Here is a 21,983-nt window from a genome sequence, read left to right on the forward strand (position 1 = left end):
AGGCTCAGGGAAGGCTCCCTCTAACAGGGCCCCTTGGCTGGAGACAGGCCCCACTCACCTGAGGACCCGTGCGTCCTGCAGTAAGGCCAACCCTACCCCAAAACCCACATCCTTACCCCTCCTTCTGTGGGGCATCGTGTGCACATGGCATCCGGGGCCTTGTCTCCAAATGCCACCACTGCCTGGAATGAGCCCGTGTCCACGGGAAGAAGAGTCAAAGGGGCATGGCAGGAGTCAAACGGAAACTGGTGGAGAGAGGGAGCACCAGAGGAGAGAGACAAGAAGAGGGAGAATTAGCAGCAGGCCTGCAGGGGTGCCTGCAGCCGTGAGGACGCCCGCGCCGGGGCCGGGGAGCCTGGTGAGTGTGCTGCCTCACCAGCTCACCCACAACGGGCTGTAGTCTCTCCTCCCGCCCCCCCCCTCCCCCCGGCCAGTCAGCAGGGGCACAGCATCATTTCAGAGGACAGAAGAGGATGACAAGACGCATCCAGTGTCCCGGGAGAACAGCGATGGGAGGTGTGTGGCCGGACACTCCTCCCACCCAGGCCCACTCTCTGGAGCCCTGAGTCTCTCTGGGTGCTCATCTGGGGCCAGCCTTTGCCACCTGCAGGTCCTGAAGCCCAGCTGAAAGGTGAGCGGGCCAGAAAACAAGCAGAACCCCTCTCTGAACCCCTCTCAGCTCCGTGAGCCCCCCAGCTCTGAATACAGGGAGAGCTCAGTGCAGTGAGCAAGGTGGCAGGAATACCGTGCCAGGGGTGCTACCCAGTGACGCCGGTTTCCTCGTGGGCTTCCACTAGGAAACCGAGGATGCACCGCTCCAAAAGGGCCCAGGATGCAATAAAGTCACTTGAGAATTCATCAAGGCTTCTAAAACCATATATTTGAGAAGTTCACTTGAGACACTAAATTATTTGCTGACAGAAAAACATTTGAGGGATTAATATAATGAAATGGAAACATGCAGACCAGTGTCACTTCCATGTGAAAGATGGGGAGGGAGGACCCCCTCTCCCCAACAAAGTCCGGAGGCCTCAGAACTCCCAACACCCCCTCCCCCTCAACACACACTATTTGGGGCTTCTCTTCTCCTTGAAGAGCTCCCGATAGCAGCTGATCACGTTGTTCACGCCCCGGCAGACGCGGAGGCTGCGCTCCAGGTTGGGGTCGTCGTCCCTGACGATCTGCAGGCCAGCATCGAAATGTGCTAGGGCCTTGGCCAGGTGCCTGGCCGTGAGCTGGCGGGAGGCCGTCCAGCTGTCCTCCCCCTCCTCCCCGGCTGCCCGCTCCTGCTCCAGCCCCACCAGCTCCTCGTTGGACAGGTCTGCGCCCTGGCTCTGCAGCAGCTCAGCCACATCCGCCTCTGCCACCTCCCCGAAACCCAAGCCGTGCGCCAGCGCCACGACGTCCCGCCGGATCTGCGGGAGGGCCTCCCCGGGTCGGGGGCTAGCGTCGTGCTGGAGGCACTCGGGCCACAGCTTCCTCCAACCCCGGTTCAACGTCGCAGGCGGAACCTCCTCCCAGGACTCGGAGATGTTGTGCACAGCGTCCAGGATGCTGTAGTCCCGCCAGAAGTCCGGGGCCGCTGACCGCTCGCCGGCGCCTCCCGCCCTCGCCGCCAAGAGGCGGAAGACCCTCCGCAGGTAGCAGGCCTTGAACGTGGCGACCACGTCCTGGGTCATGGGCTGGATGAGGGCTGTGGTGTCCTTGGGCAGGTACTCCACGCGCACGTGGTCGGAGAGGTCGTCCAGGTTCCCGGGGCGGCCGGGAGTGCTGTCCAGGACGAGCAGAGCTTTATACGGGAGCCCGTGCCGGGCGCAGTACCTCTCCACGGCGGGGCAGAAGAAGTGCACGAACCACTCCTGGAAGAGGCTCACAGTGACCCAGGCCTTCCTGTGCGAGCGCCACAGCACGGGCAGGTTGGGCTTGGAGAAGCCCCGGAGGGCGCGCGGGTTCTCCGAGGGGTACACCAGCAGCGGCTTCAGCTTGAAGTCGCCGGCAGCGTTGCTGCTGAGCAGCAGGGTCAGGAGATCTTGGGCGGCTGTGAACCCGGGGCCTGGCTTCTCCGCCGTGGAAGGGACCGTCCTGCCCGGCAGCCGCCTCCAGAAGAGCCGGGTCTCGTCCACGTTGAACACCTGCCGGGCCGTGTAGCCGCCCTCCTCGATCACCCGCCGCAGCAGCACCGGATACCGGCGCGCAGCCTCTGCGTCTGCGCGCGCCGCCTCGCCCCCGGCCCCGAGGCTGCGCAGCCCGTGCCGCGCCTTGAAGCGCGCGAACCAGCCGCGGCTGGCGCCGAAAGTCTCAGCCTCGGCGCCCTCCCCCTGCGCCCGCTTGAGCTCCTCAAACAGGCTGCGCGCCTTCTCCTGGACGAGCACCACGCTGACCGGCACGGCACGCCGGGTCTGCTCCTCGATCCACGCGCTCAGCAGCCGCTCCATGTTCTCCATCACCAGGCTGCGGCTGCGCGTCAGCTTAGAGGCCGCGTGCGGGGTGGCCGCCTGGGAACTCGCTCGGATCTTGTCCTTGTTGTCACGAATGGTGGCCACAGTGGAGGTGGAGAGCCCTAGTGCCCTCCCGATTCGGCTGAGCTTCTCTCCGGCTTCGAAGCGCCGCAGTACCTCCAGCTTCACCTGCAGGTTGATGGCCTTACGGTCCCGCTTGGCACTTCGGCGCTGGCCCGCCCTCGGCGGCCTCTTCAGGGGGGGCTTCAGGCCCGCATCACTCTCTCCGGACACCACAAGAGAATATTTATGTTCCCGCCCTGTGCCCGCTGATTTCAGGGCCGCTGCCGCCCCAGCCCTGACCCGCTGTAAAATGGGGAGACAACGTTTATCGGTGGGAAGTGCCGATGGGCCTGGGTAAAACCCTTAGAAGTCACTGACTAGTCTCTTTAGGTGGGAGATTCGGGGCCACATCCGGCCACTCGATGAATTCTGGCCCCGTGGACTAAATAAACTTCACCCTCAGGATTGCAGCAAGCCTCTGAAAACCCACTACCACTTTCCGAGGGAGCCCCCCGCTGACACCACCATCCCAAGTCACCTACTCGCCGGCCTCCTGAAGCATCCAGGGTGGCGTATTACACCACAGACTGATGTCAGACCAAATACAGAAAGCAGAAATTACCAGCACGTCATAGCTGGGCCCAGGAACAGGCAGCCACAGTGTATAAGCCTCAGCTCAGAGCTTGGTGGCAGCCGGGGAAAGGAGGGGAACAAGCTGTCCAATTGGAGCCAACACGCTTCATAGCCCCGAGCTCGCAAGACCTTGAGCAATGTAATTAAGGGTGTCAGGACTCAAGGTTTTTGTTTGTGTGTTGTTCTGTGTGCGGCATGGGGGATCTTAGTTCTCCAACCAGGGATCGGACCCGTGCCCCCTGCCGTGGAAGAGTGGGGTCCTAACCACTGGACCACCAGGGGAGTCCCTGTTTTTGGTTTTTTTAATGGAGGAAATACTTGTGCAGGGTTCAATTACCCAGACGGGCTCCCGGAGAACCAGGCAAGGAGCAGGCCTGCCTCCCGCCTTGGGGCCCCGAGGTGGCCAAGGAGACCCACTTCCCAGTGTCCTCCCACAGGGCGGTGGGCCAAGCACCTTGTTTCTTCCAGGAGCAGCATCTTTCACAGCCCAGCTCTACACTCTCGACTGGTGATGGGAGTCTGACAGTAAAGCAGCCCTGGGTGTTCTCTGAGAGTTGCCGGCAGGACACCGGCTGAGCCGGACTTGGGCAGATCTAGGCAGGGCCACCGCAGGCGTTCCCAGGCCTCGCAGTGTCTCAGGAAGACCCAGGAATGGCAGTCAAGGGTGGGAAAGGCCAGGGTGTGGTCCACTCTCCCCCCTCACCTGGCAGGAGACCCCAGCCATGCTCCTTGGCTGGTCTGCCCTCCTTCCCATGTGTGAGCAAGTCCCTCTGTCCTCCTGGGGAAGCCCCCTGGGTTACCCACCAGGATCAAAGACATGCAGGCGCCCCGTGACACAGAGATAAGCTTTGGTCCCTGTGTCTTGAGGCCGTCCAGAGGACAGGCAGGCCCAGGGGCAGCAGCCAAGATGAGGGTGTGTGTTCTGGGATGAGAAACCGACAGCGGCCCACATGCCCTAGCAGGGCTGGGCACATGACTCCAAGAGAGCCACTAAAAAGAAAGGCTGGAACTGCCTGTGCCACTGGAAGGGAACTCAACACGAGACGCAGTGAAATCAGTGGGGTGCAGAGCATTAATGGGGCTTCCTTTGGAAATGTCTGTGTGCCCCGTTCACACACACGCCCATGTGTGTGAACTGCACGTTGTGCACAGGAAAGAGGAAGGATGTATGGTGGGTGGCAGTGGCCATCTCCAGAGAGGAAGACTGGCTGTGGGGTTTCAACTTTATGTGCTTTTCTGAAGGTTTGAATTACTTTATAATGCACATACATGTTTTATATACATTTTAAAATTTTCTTTAAAATGGGAGGATAAATAACGACTGCTGTATTTCTATCTCTGTGCAAGAGAGACTGCAACTACAGTAAGTCCCCTACGTACGAACGAGTTCCGTTCTGAGAGCACGTTTGTAAGTCCAATGTGTTCGTAAGTCCAACGACGTTAGCCTAGGTACCCAAATTACACAATCGGCTATACAGTACTGTACTGGAATACTTTTCACACGAATAATACATAAAAAACAAACACACACAAAAAAATAAAGAAAACATTTTTAATCTTACAGTACAGTACCTTGAAAAGTACCGTAGTACAGTACAATAGCTGGCACCCAGGGGCTGGCATTGAGGGAACAGGCAGGAAGAGTTACTGACTGGAGGAGGAAGAGGAGGTGGGAGATGGTAGAGCTGAAGGATCGTCAGCAATAGGAGACGGAGGGCAAGTTGCAATTTCACTCACGCCTGACGTTGACGGCACAGGTTCTGGTTCCTTGCTGGATTTAATTCTATCTACCCTCTTGTAAAAACGATCCAGTGATGTCTGGGTGGTAGCTCTTTTTTTCTCGTCATAGATGACACGGTAGCACTGGATTGCATTCTGAACGGCTGCTGCCACCTTCGTGTACCGTTCTACATTCGGGTCCTGTGCCTCAAAAACTACCAGTGCCTCCTCAAATAAAGAAAACCCCCGTGCCATTTCCTGCGTCGTGAATCTCTTCGGTTCTTCAGTTACTTCTTCTTCCTCCTGCCCCTCTTCGTCCTTTCTCTGGGCCTCCAATTCCATCAGGTCTTCGTTAGTCAGCTCCTCGTGTTGCACAGCAAGGAGTTCAATGAAGTCGTCCTCTTGCAGATCTAGCTCCAGCTTCTCGCTGAGGGTCACTAAGTTGCTGAAGACCTCTTTGGACTCCTCGTCCACCTTCTCAAATCCACGAAAATCGTGAACAAACTTCGGGCAAAGGTTCCTCCAAACCCCATTCATGGTGACGGCCGTAACCTCACTCCAGGCAAAGTCAATGTTCTTTATGGCCTTGTAGATGTTATAGTCCTTCCAAAATTGTCGCAAGGTTGTTCCTGATTCGTCACTCGCCTTAACTGCCTGACGAAAAGTGTGACGTAAGTAATATTTCTTGAAAGTCGCTATAACTCCCTGGTCCATAGGTTGGATGAGCGCCGTAGTATTCAGTGGCAGATGCACTACTTTGACGTTGGGATGAAAGTCATCCATGAATGGGGGGTGGCCCGGAGCATTGTCAAGCAGCAAAAGAATGTTGAATGGGACCTCCTTCTCCAAACAATATTTCTCTACCTCCGGGATAAAGTGGTGGAAAAACCAGTCCTGGAAAATGGCCTGTGTAACCCAGGCTTTGGGGTTACTCTTCCACACAACAGGAAGAGAGCCCTTGGCTATGTTTTTAAGGGCTCTTGGGTTCTCTGAGTGATAAACTAAGAGAGGCTTCAGCTTCATATCACCGGAAGCATTGCCACCAAACAACAGCGTGAGCCTATCCTTTGATGCTTTATAGCCTGGCATCAACTTTTCCTCCTTACTGATGTAACTTCGGTCTGGCATCCTCTTCCAGTACAGTCCTGTCTCGTCCACATTAAACACCTGCTCGGGTAAATACGCGCCTTCATCAATAATTTCTCGAAGCGTTTCAGGAAATTCCCGGGCAGCTATTGTATCTGTACTCGCTGCCTTGTCACTTACTTTTACATTGTGAAGTTTGGCTCTAGCCTTGAACCGGTGAACCCAGCTACGGCTGGCATTAAAAGATTTGCCCTCTGATTCTTCGCCGTGTTTCTTCTTCAAGTCTTCATAAAGGCTCTTAGCTTTCTCTTGAATGAGCATTAAGCTGAGTGGGACTCGACGCTGACGCTGATCCTGCATCCACACACTGAGAAGCTTCTCCATCTCCTCCATCACTTTTCCACGCTTCTTCGTTATTATTGTCGACGTCATCGGCATAGCAGACTTCACATGTTCCATGATCTTGTCCTTGTTCTTTACGATTGAGCCGATGGTTGAACGATTCAGGTTATAAGAATGAGCGACGTCTACCATCTTTTCGCCTCGCTCCACTCTCTCAATTATTTTCACTTTTGTTTCCATCGTTATTGCGTGGCGCTTCTTAGCAGTACCAGCTACATCACCGCTGCTTTTACGCTTGCTTCCGGACATCCTGGGCTTGAAATAAAGATACTGTACTACTGTACTCTATACAGTACTGTAAAGTACACAAAAGCACAACCACTTGTAGAGGATGCACGCACATGACAATGTACGCCAGACACGTGAACTAACTTACGTGATTGGACATGCGAACGCATGTTCGCATCTTTGAAAGTTCGTAACTTGGAGGTTTGTGTGTAGGGGACTTACTGTACTCTGTATTCAAATGGTGTGAGCCTGGGGAGGCCCCATCCTCAGACCCAGGAGCTGGGAGAGGGTGCAGGGCAGGTCCTGAGCCCAGCCTGAGGGCGAGGGGCGGTGGGGGTGGGGGCTGTGCACAGCTGCTGAATGTGACCCTCCACAGCCTGGGGTGAAGAAGGTGGGGGGGGGGGGGGGGCGGGCAGGGTCCCGCAGGATGTGGCATCTCTGACTTTGGAGGACTCACAGCTCACCTGAGCTCCATCCGTGAAGGGCTTGGCCGGCTCTGCCAGGTCTCCAAACCGTTGGTCCTCGGGAGGGGCCTGGGCCAGTGCTGAGGGGAAACAGCAGTGTTAGTGTCTGCAGGCCCAACCTGGGGACAAAGGGGTGAGGCACCCAGGCCCATTACTCAATCCGGAGGTCAACATGTCCCACTGGCCGGGAACTCTGAGCCAGGTGAGACACCGCCTGCCCTCTGATTCACACACAACACCCTACCCTGGCTGACAGGCAGCCCCTTCCAATGCACACACACATACGTACCTCAAGAGCACACCCAAGGCCCCTGAAACCCAAGTCACTGAAACACCAAGGAAATAGTCATTAGAAGCTTCCTTCAGCTGCAGCTGGGTGGTCAGTAAAGGGCTGACTTAGCAGGCCTGAGCTGTCCAAACCCTCCACACTCCAAACGAAAGTCTGGCCCTTGATCTGCTCCTGGGAGGGGACCTCTAAGCCCTAGGAAGATTCTGCCTGATGAGAACATCTTTGTTTACCTAAGTTCTTGGGTCACACAGATAGTTCATGCTAACGATGTGACATGGGAGTAACCCTGGGCCGCACTGTACAGGTCTGACCTCTGGGGGGAGTTCAGGCTGAGTAACTAAGGTCAGTCATGTTCCATACCTCGGTGACTGACCCCCAGTAAAAATCCTGGACGTCACTGCAGGCGAGCCCCCCAGTGGCAGCATCCTGTGCGTGTTGCTGCACATCACTGCTGGGGGAATTAAGCATGACCCACACGACTCCCACAGGAAAGGACACCCGGAAACTCGTGCCTGGTATCTCCCAGACTAGGCACCTTTTTCCACTGTTGACTTTAATCTGTATCCTTTCACTGTAATAAACTACAACCACGAATATAATAGCCTTGTTGAATTCTGTGACTCCTCCTAGCAAATCACTTGAGGCTAAGGGGGGTCTTGGGGACCCCTGAACACACAGCAACAGCGACAGCCAAGGAAGACCTTGGGACATCATTCTGGTCTCCCTGATAGCATCAGAGCAGTCACCTCCAAAACCACCCAGAGAAAGCCAGGGCCAGCCCCTACCCTCTCCCATGTGGGGGCATCGAAGGGGCCAGCAACAGGCTGAGAGCAGGTAAGGGTACGCAGCAAAGGCAGGAGTTTTCGTGTAAACGTGAGACCGTGCGGCTTCAGGGCTGAGTGGACATAACCATGCATGCCCCACAGGACCCTCGGGAGCACCAGGCCTGAGTCCGTGCAGAGCCAGCAGGCTGCTTTGCCAACGTCCACACTCTTACGATGCAAAATCTCTTTTAATAGAGATTAGCATGCATCACCTAAGCATCCATTCAGTGGGAAGCTGGGAACCGGTACCAGGGAACAGTCCCCTAAGACGACAAACGCTGCCCATGGCTCAGAGGACAGACCAGCACGACAGCCAGACACCCTGGGAGGACTGTGGACCCATGCGTACAAGGTGTCTCACCTGCGCCTCACGTTCATGCCTGGGTGAAAACCAGTCCTGCATTAGCAAGGTTTTCCTTAGCAGCAACTTTTGCAACATGTGCAGAACCGGCTTCATCCTGTACCCCTGGGAGACCCCAGCACCATCCAGCAGCAGCCCCACCTCCCAGCCCCTCCTCTGAGTCTCTAACTGTCAGAATTCCGACCTCTTCCCGGAGCGGACACAGCTCCCTGCAGCTCCTACCGCCATGACACCTTAGAGTTCTTTTTGTACTTTTTCACTCCTTCAATGCCTAGGTTACACTCTCTCCATTAAATTCCCTCTCTTAAAACAAGTGGTGCGTTAGCAGTTCCTCAAAAGGCCAGAGTTACCATGTGATTTAGCAATTCCACTCCTAGGTATATAACCAAGAGAATAAAGTATACGTAAGTTCACGTCAGCATTAATTGTAACAGCCAAAAGGTACAAACAACCCAAATAGCCATAACAGATAAACGAATGAACAGAATGTGGTATAACCACACAATGGAATACGACCAGGCATAAAAACGTGTGAGGCACTAACATACTGCACTGCGGATGAACGCGGGAAACATCAGAGTCGATCAAAGAAGCCCGCCATAAAAAGCCATGTATGATTCCATTTAATAAAACGTCCAGAATAAGAAAGTGTACAGAGACACAAAGCAGGTTCCTGGCTGCCAAGGCACTGGGAGAGGGAAGAATGGGGAGTGGCTGCTGACGGGCACGGAGTTTATTTGAAGGTGATGACATTAGACACGGGTGATGGTTGTACAAACCTGTGACTGTACTAAAACCCACAAAGTGTACAATTTTTTGATTATGTGGGTTAGAGCCTAATAAAGCTGGGTTTTTGTTTGCTTGTTTAAGTGCTACGGTTTCCACCCCTCGGTACAAGGGGCCAAGCAGGCAAAAGGAACTGCACAAATACACGAGTAAACAAGTAAACACATGCCAGGGTGGACCGAGGCGGTGACCAACCATCTCTCCTCCCTGCTGCACGGCTGTCACCTCCTCACAGGTGCGCAAGCACACGTCCAAGGTGACGACGTCACACAGCACGAACTGCAAAGCCACCCCTGGCTGGGCCGACCTCCGTGCCCACCTCCTCTTGCGTCCACCCCCTCTAGAGAAAAGAAGGACACCCTACTTGTGATTCGAGGTCTCACTGTCCAACTCTCAAACCAGACTGGGCTCCAACAGGCCAAGGACCTTGCCTCTCTCCCTCCCCTGCTGGACCCACAGGGCCTGGCACATGGCATGCACTCCGTGACCTTGCCAGGAAGGAGAAAAGGAAGAGAAAGAAGGCCAGTGCACCTGAGCAGGGGAAGTGCTACGCCAACCCCAGGCTCACACCTCTGGGAGGCTCAGAGTCTAGGAAAGTCTCCAAACATGCCACAGCTTCTGAGTCTTCTTCCCAGAGATGAGGACACAGGGCCTGGGCAGCGCGGGCAGGCACTCAGGACCCGGCGTCATGGGCTGTGTCCCCCTGCACTTTCCCTGCCCCCAAGCCCACTCCCCCGCGGCTCACCAGTCTCCTGCAACATCTGAGCGAGGTCCTCCACGAGCGCCACAGCCTCCTCGCCACTCTCGGGGCACTGGGACTCCACCCAGACCCGGGTGTCAGGCGGCAGCACGCCCAGGAACTGCTCCAGCACCAGCAGCTCAAGCATCTGCTCCTTGGAGTGCACCTCGGGCCGCAGCCACTGGCGGCACAGCTCGCGCAGCCGGGCCAGCGCCTCGCGGGGCCCTGCTGCCTCCTCGTAGCGGAAGCTCCGGAAGCACTGCCGGGGGTCCCTACCAAGCCCAGGCAACAGGGTCTGGGGCTGAGGCTTGAAGAACGGTTCAGGATCCCACAGGGCGGCCTCATCCTCCTCCATCTTGATGATCACGAGCTCTTCCTGACCGATGGGTGCTGGGTCGGCTGCCATGGCGAAACCTGGGGAAGCTGGCCTCTCTGCCTTCACTCAGGCCACACACACCGTCTTCCTGGGACACACACACACCCAGTCAGGGCCATGGACCACCCACACCCCTCCACCGACTCACACCCTGCAAGGTCACTTGCTGTGGCGGAATCTGTCCCCACACCTGGCCAGCTGACAACCTGGAAGGGGGACACCTCCAGCCTCGACCTCCCTATCTGTGCCCTCAAGAGGATGCCTCACACTGGGAATCTGGTTAGGACAGTGAGGGAGCCCTTCCTGCAGGGAAGCCTTCAGGAGTTCAGGCCAGACTGGGCCGGTAGGAGGGCTGCTCCTGGGGATGGGGCGTGGACATGTCCAGTGTCTCAGTGGCAGAGAGAATCCCATCAGCAGCCAAGCAGAGGTGCTGGCGGGAACTAGCAGAAACTCAGTGCCCAGGGAGGGTCCGTGCCCAGGGAGGGTCCAATCCCAGGGAGGCTCTGTGCAAGCGAAGGATGCAGTCTGTGGGGCACTAGAAAGAGTGATGTGGGGGACAGGCTGGAAGACCAAGATGGTAGTGGGGACCGCTGCAGTGCAGCCGCACGGGGAGAGCAAGAGCTGGTTCCTACACTGGAAAGACTTCCTTCCCTCATGGCACAATCCTATGAGGCCTGAGAGGCTCGGCCCAACTCAACTAGTCAAGGTCAACAATGGACAGTGAGAGAGACGTCCACGCTACAGTGCTAAACAAGAAAGTAAGCTGTGGTCCTCCTCACTTGACACGATCCCACTAATGTTAAAATTTCAAAACAAAAAACAGGAGCTACTGCTACAAGTGTTCAGAAAAGGATCCTGAAAACCAGCAACGCCTCAGCTGTCAATTCTGGAGAAAGAAACTGGAGTAGGACATCTGCTTTTTCTTTTGTAATGTTTGCAGAGCATCTGAATTTTTCTGCCAACGGCCATTTACTACCACTGTAACGTCAGAAAAGAACACAGATTGGGACTTTTTCCCTGATGGTCCAGTGGTTAAGAATCTGCCTTCCAATGCAAGGGGTGTGGGTTCAATGCCCCGTCCGGGAACTAAGATCCCACATACCGCGGGACAATTAAGCCTGCGCGCCACAACTACTGAGCATGCGAGCCGCAACTAGAGAGAAGCCCGCGCGCAAGTAGAGAGAAGCCCGCGCGCAAGTAGAGAGAAGCCCACGCGCCGCAATGAAGATCCCGCGTGCCGCAACTGAGACCCACACAGCCAAAAAGAAAAATATATAAATAAATATTTAAGAAAAGAGAACACAAATCATTTTCAATGCCAATGCACGTCTTTAAAGCATTGGTCAGGGCTCCCCTGAACCAGGCCGCCCCATCCAACAGCCCCCAACCCCCGGCTCTCTCCCCCAAGTACCCTGAGATGACAGCTAGAGTGGAGGACGGTCTGCGCAGCGGAATCAGCAAATGTGAAGGCTGTGTGGCCTGGGCGAACTTGTACAGCCTTCGGCCAGGGAAGGATCTGGATTTAATCCCCGTATGCGGTGAGCGTCCCCCCACCCCGCCCGCACTCTCACTTTATACAGGCACGCACGCAGGTGCAGCAGGAGCAAAGAGGTGGTCTGAGCTGCAGAGATCCAGGAAGACTTTCCAGGGGAGGTGAGAAGTTTAGGGGGAGCTGGGTGGAAAGGTGGACAGAAGCCCAGGAATTCCGCCGAGAAAGGGACTAGCGCGGGTGCACGTGCACCGACCCCCGAGGCGTGGCGAGAGCCCAGCTCGGGCCAGAATCACTTCCGGGGCAGGCCCAGCCCCGCCGGACTCCATGTCCCAGCAGCCCACGCGCCGCCCTTCCCCGCGGACTCGCCGGAGTCCTCGGAAAGCGGCTAGTGTTCCAACGTCCCCCTTCTCCTGCTGCCCTCTGGCCAGCTGCACACGCTACCCCGGGCTTTTCCGACGCCTCCACCGCGTCGCGCCCAGACTCACCGCCCCCGGAAGCCACGCGGACGGCGTCAAACAACACCTTGCAGGAACAAAGAACAACCACCCTGGGGCCCCAGGACCACGAGCTTCCGTCCGCCCCAAGGACTACTTCCGGTGCCTTGTGCCCACCCCGCCCCTTCCCTCCCTTCCCTAGCAACCACCCACCTCCCCACGACAGGCTAGCGCCCGGAGGTGAGGGGGAGGTAACAATATACTTCTGCAACTCTTTGGCGACGTCCGGCGCCCGGAAGTGGAACGTACGCAAGCCCGGCCCTGTCCCGCGAGGCCCTCTGGGAAATGTAGTCCTTGGCCCGCCAGAGTAACAGCCCACGGGACCTGTAGACACTACATTTCCCAGAAGGCAGCTAGCACCAGCGCTCAGCGCCGCCGGGAAATGGAGTTCTTCAGGGGCCTGCAAGGGGGCGCCAGTGGTGCGACTGCCGACGCTCCGCGGCGCTTTCCCTGAGGTCCTGGCTGTGTCCCGGGTTCCGAGGTAAAGAGCTGTGGAGCTAGATGGGCCCATCCGTGCGTCGTCTCCGCCACGCCCTGCCCGTGCGACCTCAGATCCCCTCGCTTTCCGTCCGTTCGACTGTGCCAGGTTGCCCCTCAGCTGCCTCTCTACTCCTGCCGCCCGGCGGATGTGGCATTTCCTCCCACCTGGTCACCTGCCTCTTTCAGCTGCTGTGCCGCACTCTGCCTCCGTCGGGGCTGCTCCTGCTTCCCCGTCCTCAGGGCTTCACCAGCCACACCGTGCTGGGCCGCCTAAAACAGGCCCCTCTCTGATGCCTGGCATTTTGAAATGACCGGTTTCCATAAGCTGGGGCGGCACCTCCCCAGAAAGCCTTCCCTATCATGTTCTCTCCTCTGACCCCAGCTAGGTTTGGGTCCCTCACAAGTCGCCCGTCATAGCCGTTGTCACACAGAATGTAACAGCCTTTGGACCGGCAGCTCCTGAAGCCAGTCTCTCCCACCCTGGTCTCCCCAACACCCAGCACATTACAAGTGCTCATAATTTGTGCAGTTTATTAATCCAGTCAGTCACCAGGCTCCTAAGAAAAGCTCTTCTACTTCTCCTTGCCATCCCTTTTGCCACGCTCCCCAAGAAAGCAAACAAGGGACCTCATCTGACCTTTCTCCCAGGAAGGCTGGACCCTGGAACCCCTCCCTGGCCTCCGGCCCCTTTTACGTATTGACAGCAGGCCCAGCACTGCAAGTGTTAGCTGGGACAGAGGTAGAAGGAATCCTTTCTCCCAGCTTTACTCTTAGCATGCGTGTGTGTGTCGCGCGCACACGTTCACGGACACATGCAGGTACCTGAGTCGAAAGGAGTCCAGGAGGCCAGACAGCCCTGTCTCACCACCTGTGGCTCACCTAGCTGGAGTACAAGAACTCCTTCCCTTGATGACTCTGGGTTTTGGTGGCCCATATGGCATGTCTACAGAGTCTAGTGGATACCCCAGTGCGCTTGCTGTTACAATCTAGGGGGACAGGAGAACAAGCTGGAATGACGGGAGATAACAAGACCATCCAAGGAGTCAATCCATTGGAATCGGAGCCATGTTTCTAACCTTGGGGAGAGGCTGGGCTGCAGCCAGTGTGCTGGGAGCTGACCCTGAGGTGGCCACTGAGCCCTCAAGAATGGCTGAGATTTTCCAAAGAGCTCTAGATCTGGGAGACCATCGAAGTGACAGAAGGCTCAGCCTCAGAGGCTGGGGGGAAGCCAAGACAACCACGGCACAGAAACCCAGGGAAGAAAACATCTCCAAACCAAGGAAAGCCACACACGCCCATAGGCTCGGGCACAGGGAAGGTACCAGAAACCTCAGACAACACAAGCCGTGGAAGCCAGAAGGAGTGAGGATGGCACGGAAGGTGAGCAAGGAGAGTAGGAAACCCCCATCTAGAGTTGGCTAGGAAGAGTCACAACGGTGCACAGGCAGGTCAGGGTTGGCAAATAGGAGAGGCTTGTCTCAACCCTGGCCCCTCACCACAAGGAAGGCTACCCTGGTGGGCTGTGCTTGGCAACTGCTGTTCTACAGGGTGTGTCTCTGACACGGATGGGCACTCCTGGGTCCCGCAGCTCATCTGCCAATCAGAGAACACCACCCTCTTGTTCCCCAAGCCTGACGCTCTGTGTTCCACTGTACAAAGATGGCAGTGCATGAGGTATGAGAACCATGGGTGGGAAGTGGCAGTGTCTACCCTCCAGAAACAACACATCATCAGACAAAGCTCATCTGACGTCAGGCCCAAGCCCTAAATCACACAGGACAGCCAAAGAGGTCTGTCCTTCAAGGTTTGTGCCCTTGGCCACTTGCCCACCCGCTGTGGGCCCCACCTGGGGTGAGTGCAGGCTTTCTGCCAACTCCTTTGTTGCCACCATCATGGGGCCTCTTGAGGCCCCACAACTGCCCGAGCCTGTCGCCTCCTTTCCCGCTGCAGCTCTCGGAGGTGGGTGAGGGCACAGTGGACACCCCGGGACACCCGCAGGCTGCGTTCCCGGTTGGGATCGTTCTCTGTGAGGACTCGCAGGCCAGCAGTGAAATGGGACAGCGCCTGGGCCAGGTGCTCAGGGCGCAGTGCACCCACACTTGCTTCCTCGGTCTCCACATCCACCATGGCCTCCATGAGATCTGACCCTGGGCTTCTGGAGGCCAGGCCTTTCCCCGCCTCACAGGGCAGCCCAGAGCCACTGACATCCCCGACCTCCATCTCCCGGGGGGTGCTGCGGGGCGAGGGCTCCCCACGGGCCTGCAGCAGGTGTGCAACGTCGGCCTCGGCCACATCCCCGAGGCCTGCGTGGCTGGCTAGTGTCACAATGCTGTGATGGAGCTGGGGGACGGCATTGTGCTCGGGGGCATCAGCGGGCACGCACTCGGGCCAGAGCTTCCTCCAGGCACTGTTCATGGTGGCAGGCTGCAGCTCTGCCCAGGCCTTAGCGATGTTGTCTACAGCGGTCATGACAGTATAGCTGCGCCAGAACTCCCGCACGGAGGGCCGGTCTGTACCCGCCGTCTCCTGGACGAGCTGGCTGAGTGTGCGGCGCAGATAATGGGCCTTGAAGGCGGCAATGACACCCTGGTTCATGGGCTGGATCAGGGCTGACGTGTTCTTGGGCAGGAACTCAACACGCACGTGGGCTGAGAGGCCACCCAAGTGGACGGGGTGGCAGGGTGCGCTGTCCAGCAGCAGCAGGGCGCGGTGTGGGAGGCCATGGCTGGCACAGTAGCTTTCCACGGCTGGGCAGAAGCAGCCGGTAAACCACTCCTGGAAGATGCTAGGTGTCAACCAATCATTGCGGTTGGAGCGCCAGACCACAGGCAGGCTGGCCTTGGAGCAGCCCCTGAGGGCGCGCGGGTTCTCCGAGGGGTACACCAGCAGGGGCTTCAGCTTGAAGTCACCAGCCGCGTTTCCACCAAGCAGCAGGGTCAGGTGGTCCTTAGAGGCCTTGGGCCCAGGCCCCGCTGTCCCCTCCAGCGCCAGAAGCATGCGCTCAGGCAGCCGCTTCCAGAACAGGCCCGTCTCGTCCACGTTGAAGACCTGCCGCGGTGAGTAGCAGCCCTCGTCCAGGACGGTGCGCAGCACTGGGGGGTAGCGTGCGGCAGCCTGGGCGTCGGCCACAGCCGGCTCACCCGTCAACAGCACATTGTGACGCACCTTGAACCGGGCGAACCAGCCGTTGCTGGCCCCGAACGTCTCGGCCTGGGCGCCGCTGCCCTGCTCGCGCTGCAGCTGGGCGAAGAGCCGGCGCGCCTTGTCCTGGATGAGAAGCGTGCTGACGGGCAGGTTCTGCCGCCTCTGCTCCTCGATCCACAGGCTCAGGAGGCGTTCCATGCGGCCCATCAGCACACCCCGGCAGCGGGTCAGCTGGGTGGTGCTGACGGGCGTGGCTGCCTGAGAATTGGCCCGGATCTTGTCCTTGTTCACGCGGATTGAGGCAACAGTGGAGGTGGCCAGCCCCAGGGCCCGGGCGATCTGCGTCAGCTTCTCACCCTCCTCAAACCGCCGAAGCACCTCCAACTTCACATGCAGGGTGATGGACTTCCGGTCCCGCTTGGCACTGTGGCGGAGGCCGATCCCAAGGGGCGCCTTCCCCAGCACCTGCGGGTGGGGGGTTGTCTTCATGCCGCTTCCCCGAGCCATGCACCTCAACAAGCTCTCTCCCCACTGCCCGTCCGCGGTAGCTACTGCCGTGCCCACAATGGCCTCTGGGCCTCTCCTGCCACGCCCTCCTCTGCCTGAAGAGGAGAACACGTGGGCATTAATGTGCGAGTACATGAGAGCCTGGACCACTTCCTGGCCTTCCCATGCTCTGACCTAAGGCCCCCAGCCCTGCTGACCACTGCCTCAGAGGCAGGCCCAGTCCCTTCTCTCCCTAACGCTAAAGACACTGCATACGCACTTCCCAGCACTCTCTGCAGGTAGAGGAGCATTTCATTTAGTTTTAGCTTATGAGACCAAAAAAAGTTCTGCGGGGAGACTTTGTTCTTCCCCCAGAAAACCTCTTGCAACCACAAGGAGATGCAAAGAGAGTCTAGAAATCCTGACCCATCTCTCAGACACTGATGAGTAGAAGCATCTCCATGCCATCCAGAGACATGAAACATCAGTGTGGGAGACTGAATAACGGCTCCTAACCACACCCACATGCACATCCCAATCCCAGGAGCCTATGATAAGCTCACCTTTCAGGGCAAAAGGGACACTGCAGGTGTGATTAAGTTAATAATCTTGAGAGGCGGAGATTATCCTGGATTATCCCAGTGGGCCCTAAACGTAATCAGAGGGATCCTTGTAAGAGGACACAGAAGATTTCACTCAGTCAGAAGGCAATGTGACCACTGAAGCCTAGAGTTTCCAGAAGGAACCAGCCCTGCCAATACCTTGACTTTAGCCCAGGAGCCCCATTTCAGATTTCGGACCTCCAAGACTCTAAGATAATAAATTTGTGTTCTTTTAAACCACTAAGTCGGGACTTCCCTGGTGGCGCAGTGGTTAAGAATCCGCCTGCCAATGCAGGGGACACGGGTTCGAGCCCTGGTCCGGGAAGATCCCACATGCCGCGGAGCAACTAAGCCCATGAGCCACAACTACTGAGCCTGCGCTCTAGAGCCCGTGAGCCACAACTACTGAGCCCGCGCACCTAGAGCCCGTGCTACGCAACAAGAGAAGCCACCGCAATGAGAAGTCCGCACACCGAAATGAAGGGTAGCCCCCGCTCGCCACAACAAGAGAAAGCCCGCATGCAGCAACGAAGACCCAACGCAGCCAAAAATAAACTAATTAATTAATTTAAAAATAAATAAACCACTAAGTCTGTAGTAATATGGTAAAGCAATCACAGGAAACTAACACAGAAGGTAACCTCCTTAATTCTTGCCACCACCGTGGAGTACTTGGGGATAGAGGAGGAAGGTGGTTCTCCACACAGCAGTCGGAATGATTCAGTAAGAACCAAGTCAGGGGGGAATTCCCTGGCAGTCCAGCGGTTAGGACTCCGGGCTTCCACTGCAGGGGGCACAGGTTCAATCCCTGGTCAGGGAACTAAGATCCCAGCAAGCCGCACGGCACGGCAAAAAAAAAAAAAAAAAAGCAAACAAACAAAACAGTCGCTTCTCTGCTCAGAGCCCTCCCAGGCCTCCCACATCTCTGAGTCAAAGCCACAATCATCACCAGCTTTGTCAAGGGCCTCCTTTGTCCTTTGCGTACTCCTGACCACATCCTCAGGGCAGACTAAGGGCACTCCCGACCCAGGGGCCTTTGCTACTGTGGTTCTTTGGCCCACAGTGGGGGCCCTTCCCCGTAATCTGCATGGCTTATTCCCTCTTCTGCAGGTCTCTGCTCAAATGTAACCTAACCAGAGAGGCCCTCCCCACCTATATTTTATTATGCATCCATCACACGTTGCCGGAGGGCAGGAGCTGTACCTACTGAGCACTCTGTTGGGTCTCCAGGCCCAGGAAGAGAGCCTGGCACTTTGGAGGCATCCAACAGTCACTTGCTGACTGAATTATTTAATGAAGTATAGTGATGGAGGCAGGCTTCTCGCTTTGTCCCTTTTGCATTTCAAACCATGTGAAAGTAGCACCTGATCAAAACAGTAAAAGTTTTTTTTTTAAGGAATGCGTGTGAAAAACAAGGACAGTGCCTGACAGGTCTTTGTGTTTTGGGAGTGTCCATGGCACTGAGGAAGAGTACCTTCAGGGACCCATGGGCTGCACCTGGCTTAAAGGGGAGGTGGGCATGGGGAAGACTTCCTGCCTGGAAGGAGGCCCCAAATCCCGAACCACTCACGCGTCCATCCCTCCGTCTCCACATCCCTGCCTTTGCCTGCTCACCCACAATTTTTTTCTTTTTAATAAATTTATTTATTTATTTATTTTTGGCAGCGTTGGGTCTTCGTAACTGTGCACGGGCTTTCTCTAGTTGCAGCGAGTGGGGGCTACTCTTCGTTGAGGTGCGCGGTCTTCTCACTGCGGTGGCTTCTCTTTGTTGAGGAGCATGGGCTCTAGGCACGCGGGCTTCAGTAGTTGTGGCACGCGGGCTCAGTAGTTGTGGCGCACGGGCTTAACTGCTCCGCGGCATGTGGGATCTTCCCCAACCAAGGCTCGATTCCCAACCACTGCACCACCAGGTAAGTCCCTCACCAACAATTTTAAATTAAATTCATTCATTCTCTCCCTCCCGCTCTAGAAAGTCCCCAAGCCCTCCGACGGGGAAGGCGCCAGACTACATTTCCCAGAAGGCCGCGGGGCCGCCGGAGGCCCCGATTGGCCCCCTCGCGCGCGTCCGTTCCCTTCCCCCCACGGGAACCAAGGGTATAGGCGCCTCGGCCCCTTCCCCCCGGAGCCCGGGCTCCCGCGCGCCCGACCGCTCTCACCTCCGGACGGCGACGTGGGCCGGCTTCCTCAAGTGGGCCGACTGAGCTGCGGCCCCTCCCCATCTCCGGCCTCAGGTGCCGCTTCCTGGCGGCGGCCGAGGCCAGCCTCCATCTTGTCGGCGGAGGCGGAGGTTGCCGGGCGACGGCCGGGATTGGAGGAGGCAGCGTGGGCCCCGCCCCCGACGGCGCGTTAGGTGCTGCGTCCAGTCGCCCAGGGCCTACCGGGAAACGTAGTTCGGCGACGAGGCCGCCGAGCACAGAGTCTAGCCGGGGGCGCCCAAGGCCGCCTCTGCCCAAGGCCGGATTTCTCGCCTATTAATTTCTCTCTCCTGTCTTTCCTGCCGTCTACTTTCGGTCTCTTTCTTTTCTTTCTTTTTTTTTTCTTCTTTCATAAAGTTTTTAATAACCTATAATTTTCTTACATGTACACTAGTAACCTTAAAAAGACAAATATTTACTACCAAATGTTAACTACTGTACAATTTACAAAAAGATATAATTTTAAGAATTTGGAATAATAAAGAGAAGGTACCTACTTCAAATGGATTAAATAAGAAAATTCCACTTTTTAAGAAATTTAACCAGGAAATGGGAACTTTCCAATTTCTCTAAAGGAACACCAAAACATTTTACTGAAGTCAGAGAACTTACTATTTTTGTTCAAGACTTCATCTACATAGTTTTAAATAAACCCTAAAAAATATTTTCCAGTATATGTAAGGCCTCTACACAGAGCGCACGACTAGGGAAAAAAGGACTCCGTCAGAATGAGAAGCCATGAAGAACAGAGATATGTCTTGTTCACCTTTACATCTCCAGTTCCTACCATAGTGCCTGGCTCAAGGTGAAAATGCTTAAGCAATGGTTGTCGCCTTACATTGAACCAGGCAGATACATCTTTGGTCCAGTTTTCATTCCATATTAAGCATGACCTGAGCTGCAGGCCCGGTTCTTGGCCCTTGACCTTAAATTGAGTAAGGTAAGCCAATATGCATACACTTTCTACATCAGCCTTCTGACGGGATCCTCAGAACTGAATTATCACAGGTTGTGAATCTTCTCTTACATGGTCTAATTCTTATTTCTTGAATAATATCAGTGTGCAAAAGTAATGCATTTTCGGGACTCCCCTGGTGGCGCAGTGGATAAGACTCCGTGCTCCCAATGCAGGGGGCCTGTGTTCGATCCCTGGTCAAGGGAACTAGATCCCACATGCATGCTGCAACTAAGAGCTCGCATGCCACAACTAAGGAGCCTGCCTGCCGCAACTAAGACCTGGTGAGACCAAATAAATATTAAAAAAAAAAAAAGTAATGCATTTTCAGTGCAGTACAAGTATATTCATACGAGTAAGAATTGAATAAAGGCCTTACTTTTCCATGTTTTAAATAACAGATACATAGCATCTTATATTATGATGTAATTAGCAATTTTTAGACACTGAACATAATACACTGTATTACAATGCAATGTGGTAGGCTTCCATTTTAGGAACAAAAATCAATTTCACATGAAAAAAGAGTTATTTTAAATTCACATAAAATACATTTAGAATAAGTCTAAAATTTTAGCATTAAGTAATGTAAAACAAACACAGAGGAGTTTTCTTTATTATTATTACTTTTATTTTGGCTACGCCAGGTCTTAGTTTTGGCATAGGGGATCTAGTTCCCTGGGATAGAACCTGGACCCCCTACATTGGGAGCACAGAGTCTTAACCACTGGACTACCAGGGAAGTCCCTCCATATGGGTCTGATTTTTTATGAGCTTTGGATTTTTCTTCATTTGGACCTGATGAATACCCTTGGGCATTTTTTTCTTTCTGTGTTTCCGATTCAGTTCCTTTATCACTATTTTTTTTTCTTTAAACTTTACTTTTAGCTTTTGCATTTCTGTAGAGACCTCTCCTTCCCCCCCCCCCACCTTTTTCTTTTATTTATTTATTTTTGGCTGCGTTGGGTCTTCGTTGCTGCGCGCGGCTTTCTCTAGTTGCGGCGAGCGGGGTCTGCTCTTCGTTGCTGTGCGCGGGCTTCTCATTGCGGTGGCTTCTCTTGTTGCGGAGCACGGGCTCCAGGCGCGCGGGCTTCAGTAGTTGCGGCACGCGGGCTCAGTAGTTGTGGTTCGCGGGCTCTAGAGTGCAGGCTCAGTAGTTATGGCGCACGGGCTTGGTTGCTATGCAGCATGTGGGATCTTCCTGGACCGGGACTCGAACCCGTGTCCCCTGCATTGGCAGGGGGATTCTTAACCACCGCGCCACCAGGGAAGTCCCATTCCCCCCCCCCTTTTTCTGCTTGGTGTTTCACATCAGAATCACAACGTGAATCTGATGATTTGGACTCTTCTTGGGTACCAAGTGACTTTTCATTGACTTTACTAGAATGCAGATCGCCAGAGTGTGGAATGAAATCATCAGGTTTTCCCCATCTGGATTCCCCTGTTTCTGTATTATAATAATAGGTATAACCATCTTCACTTAAACCTTCTACCCAAACAGTCCTCACTGCCGTCTTTTTAACGTTTCCTTGAAATCCTTCAGGTTTCTCCCACTGAGATGCTCCTTTGATAAGATCATAATGGTAATGGTAACCCTCAGAGGTTATGCCTTCTACCCATCTGCCCTTTGAAGGGTCTTTTTTTTTCTTGTTTTCTTTTGCTGATTTGATGCAGAGGCGGGTGGGATAGTGCTGGTTACTGGTGATATGCTTGGCTCTGAAGTTTCT

General features: G+C 55.4%; 2 protein-coding genes across 19 annotated transcripts; both read right to left on the reverse strand.

The window, feature by feature from the left end:
• Positions 1-854: 854 nt before the first annotated feature.
• LOC309648126 (tigger transposable element-derived protein 1-like) lies at positions 855-14,840 on the reverse strand. 17 transcript variants are annotated; one of them, XM_082436313.1, is made up of 4 exons: positions 12,386-12,526; positions 10,039-10,496; positions 7,034-7,113; positions 855-2,804 (listed from the first exon to the last, which is right to left on the reverse strand). In XM_082436313.1, exons 2-4 carry the CDS (start codon positions 10,436-10,438, stop codon positions 1,068-1,070), a joined length of 2,217 nt encoding a protein of 738 aa, XP_082292439.1. In that variant the 5' UTR covers positions 10,439-10,496; positions 12,386-12,526; the 3' UTR covers positions 855-1,067. The 17 variants fall into 17 exon arrangements, with proteins under 17 accessions (XP_082292439.1, XP_082292443.1, XP_082292438.1 ...); XM_082436317.1 differs by lacking the exons at positions 855-2,804; positions 12,386-12,526 and adding exons at positions 4,673-6,611; positions 14,721-14,840; XM_082436312.1 differs by lacking the exons at positions 855-2,804; positions 12,386-12,526 and adding exons at positions 4,673-6,591; positions 12,548-13,024.
• On the reverse strand, positions 13,389-21,415 carry LOC309648167 (tigger transposable element-derived protein 1-like). Of its 2 annotated transcripts, none has more exons than XM_082436495.1 (2): positions 19,263-21,415; positions 13,389-16,483 (listed from the first exon to the last, which is right to left on the reverse strand). In XM_082436495.1, the coding sequence occupies exons 1-2, from the start codon at positions 19,323-19,325 to the stop codon at positions 14,765-14,767; spliced, it is 1,782 nt and encodes a 593-aa protein (XP_082292621.1). In that variant the 5' UTR covers positions 19,326-21,415; the 3' UTR covers positions 13,389-14,764. The 2 variants fall into 2 exon arrangements, with proteins under 2 accessions (XP_082292621.1, XP_082292622.1); XM_082436496.1 differs by having other exon boundaries at positions 13,389-16,620.
• Between the last annotated feature and the right edge of the window lie 568 nt (positions 21,416-21,983).

Source organism: Balaenoptera physalus (genome assembly GCF_965194825.1).
Source record: "Balaenoptera physalus genome assembly, chromosome: 19".
Taxonomy (NCBI): Eukaryota; Metazoa; Chordata; class Mammalia; order Artiodactyla; family Balaenopteridae; genus Balaenoptera; species Balaenoptera physalus.

What these genes read in the sequence shown, in the direction of transcription:
- LOC309648126 (XM_082436317.1), bottom strand. Translation starts at nt 10,438, where the DNA reads ATGGCAGCCGACCCAGCACCCATCGGTCAGGAAGAGCTCGTGATCATC. An exon ending in TCAGATGTTGCAGGAGACTG is followed by an intron (nt 7,114 to 10,038) that starts GTGAGCCGCGGG and finishes GTTTCCCCTCAG; the next exon opens with CACTGGCCCAGGCCCCTCCC. An exon ending in CCTTCACGGATGGAGCTCAG is followed by an intron (nt 6,612 to 7,033) that starts GTGAGCTGTGAG and finishes ACAGTAGTACAG; the next exon opens with TATCTTTATTTCAAGCCCAG.
- LOC309648167 (XM_082436495.1), bottom strand. Translation starts at nt 19,325, where the DNA reads ATGGGGAGGGGCCGCAGCTCAGTCGGCCCACTTGAGGAAGCCGGCCCA. An exon ending in GCCCACGTCGCCGTCCGGAG is followed by an intron (nt 16,484 to 19,262) that starts GTGAGAGCGGTC and finishes CCCCACCCGCAG; the next exon opens with GTGCTGGGGAAGGCGCCCCT.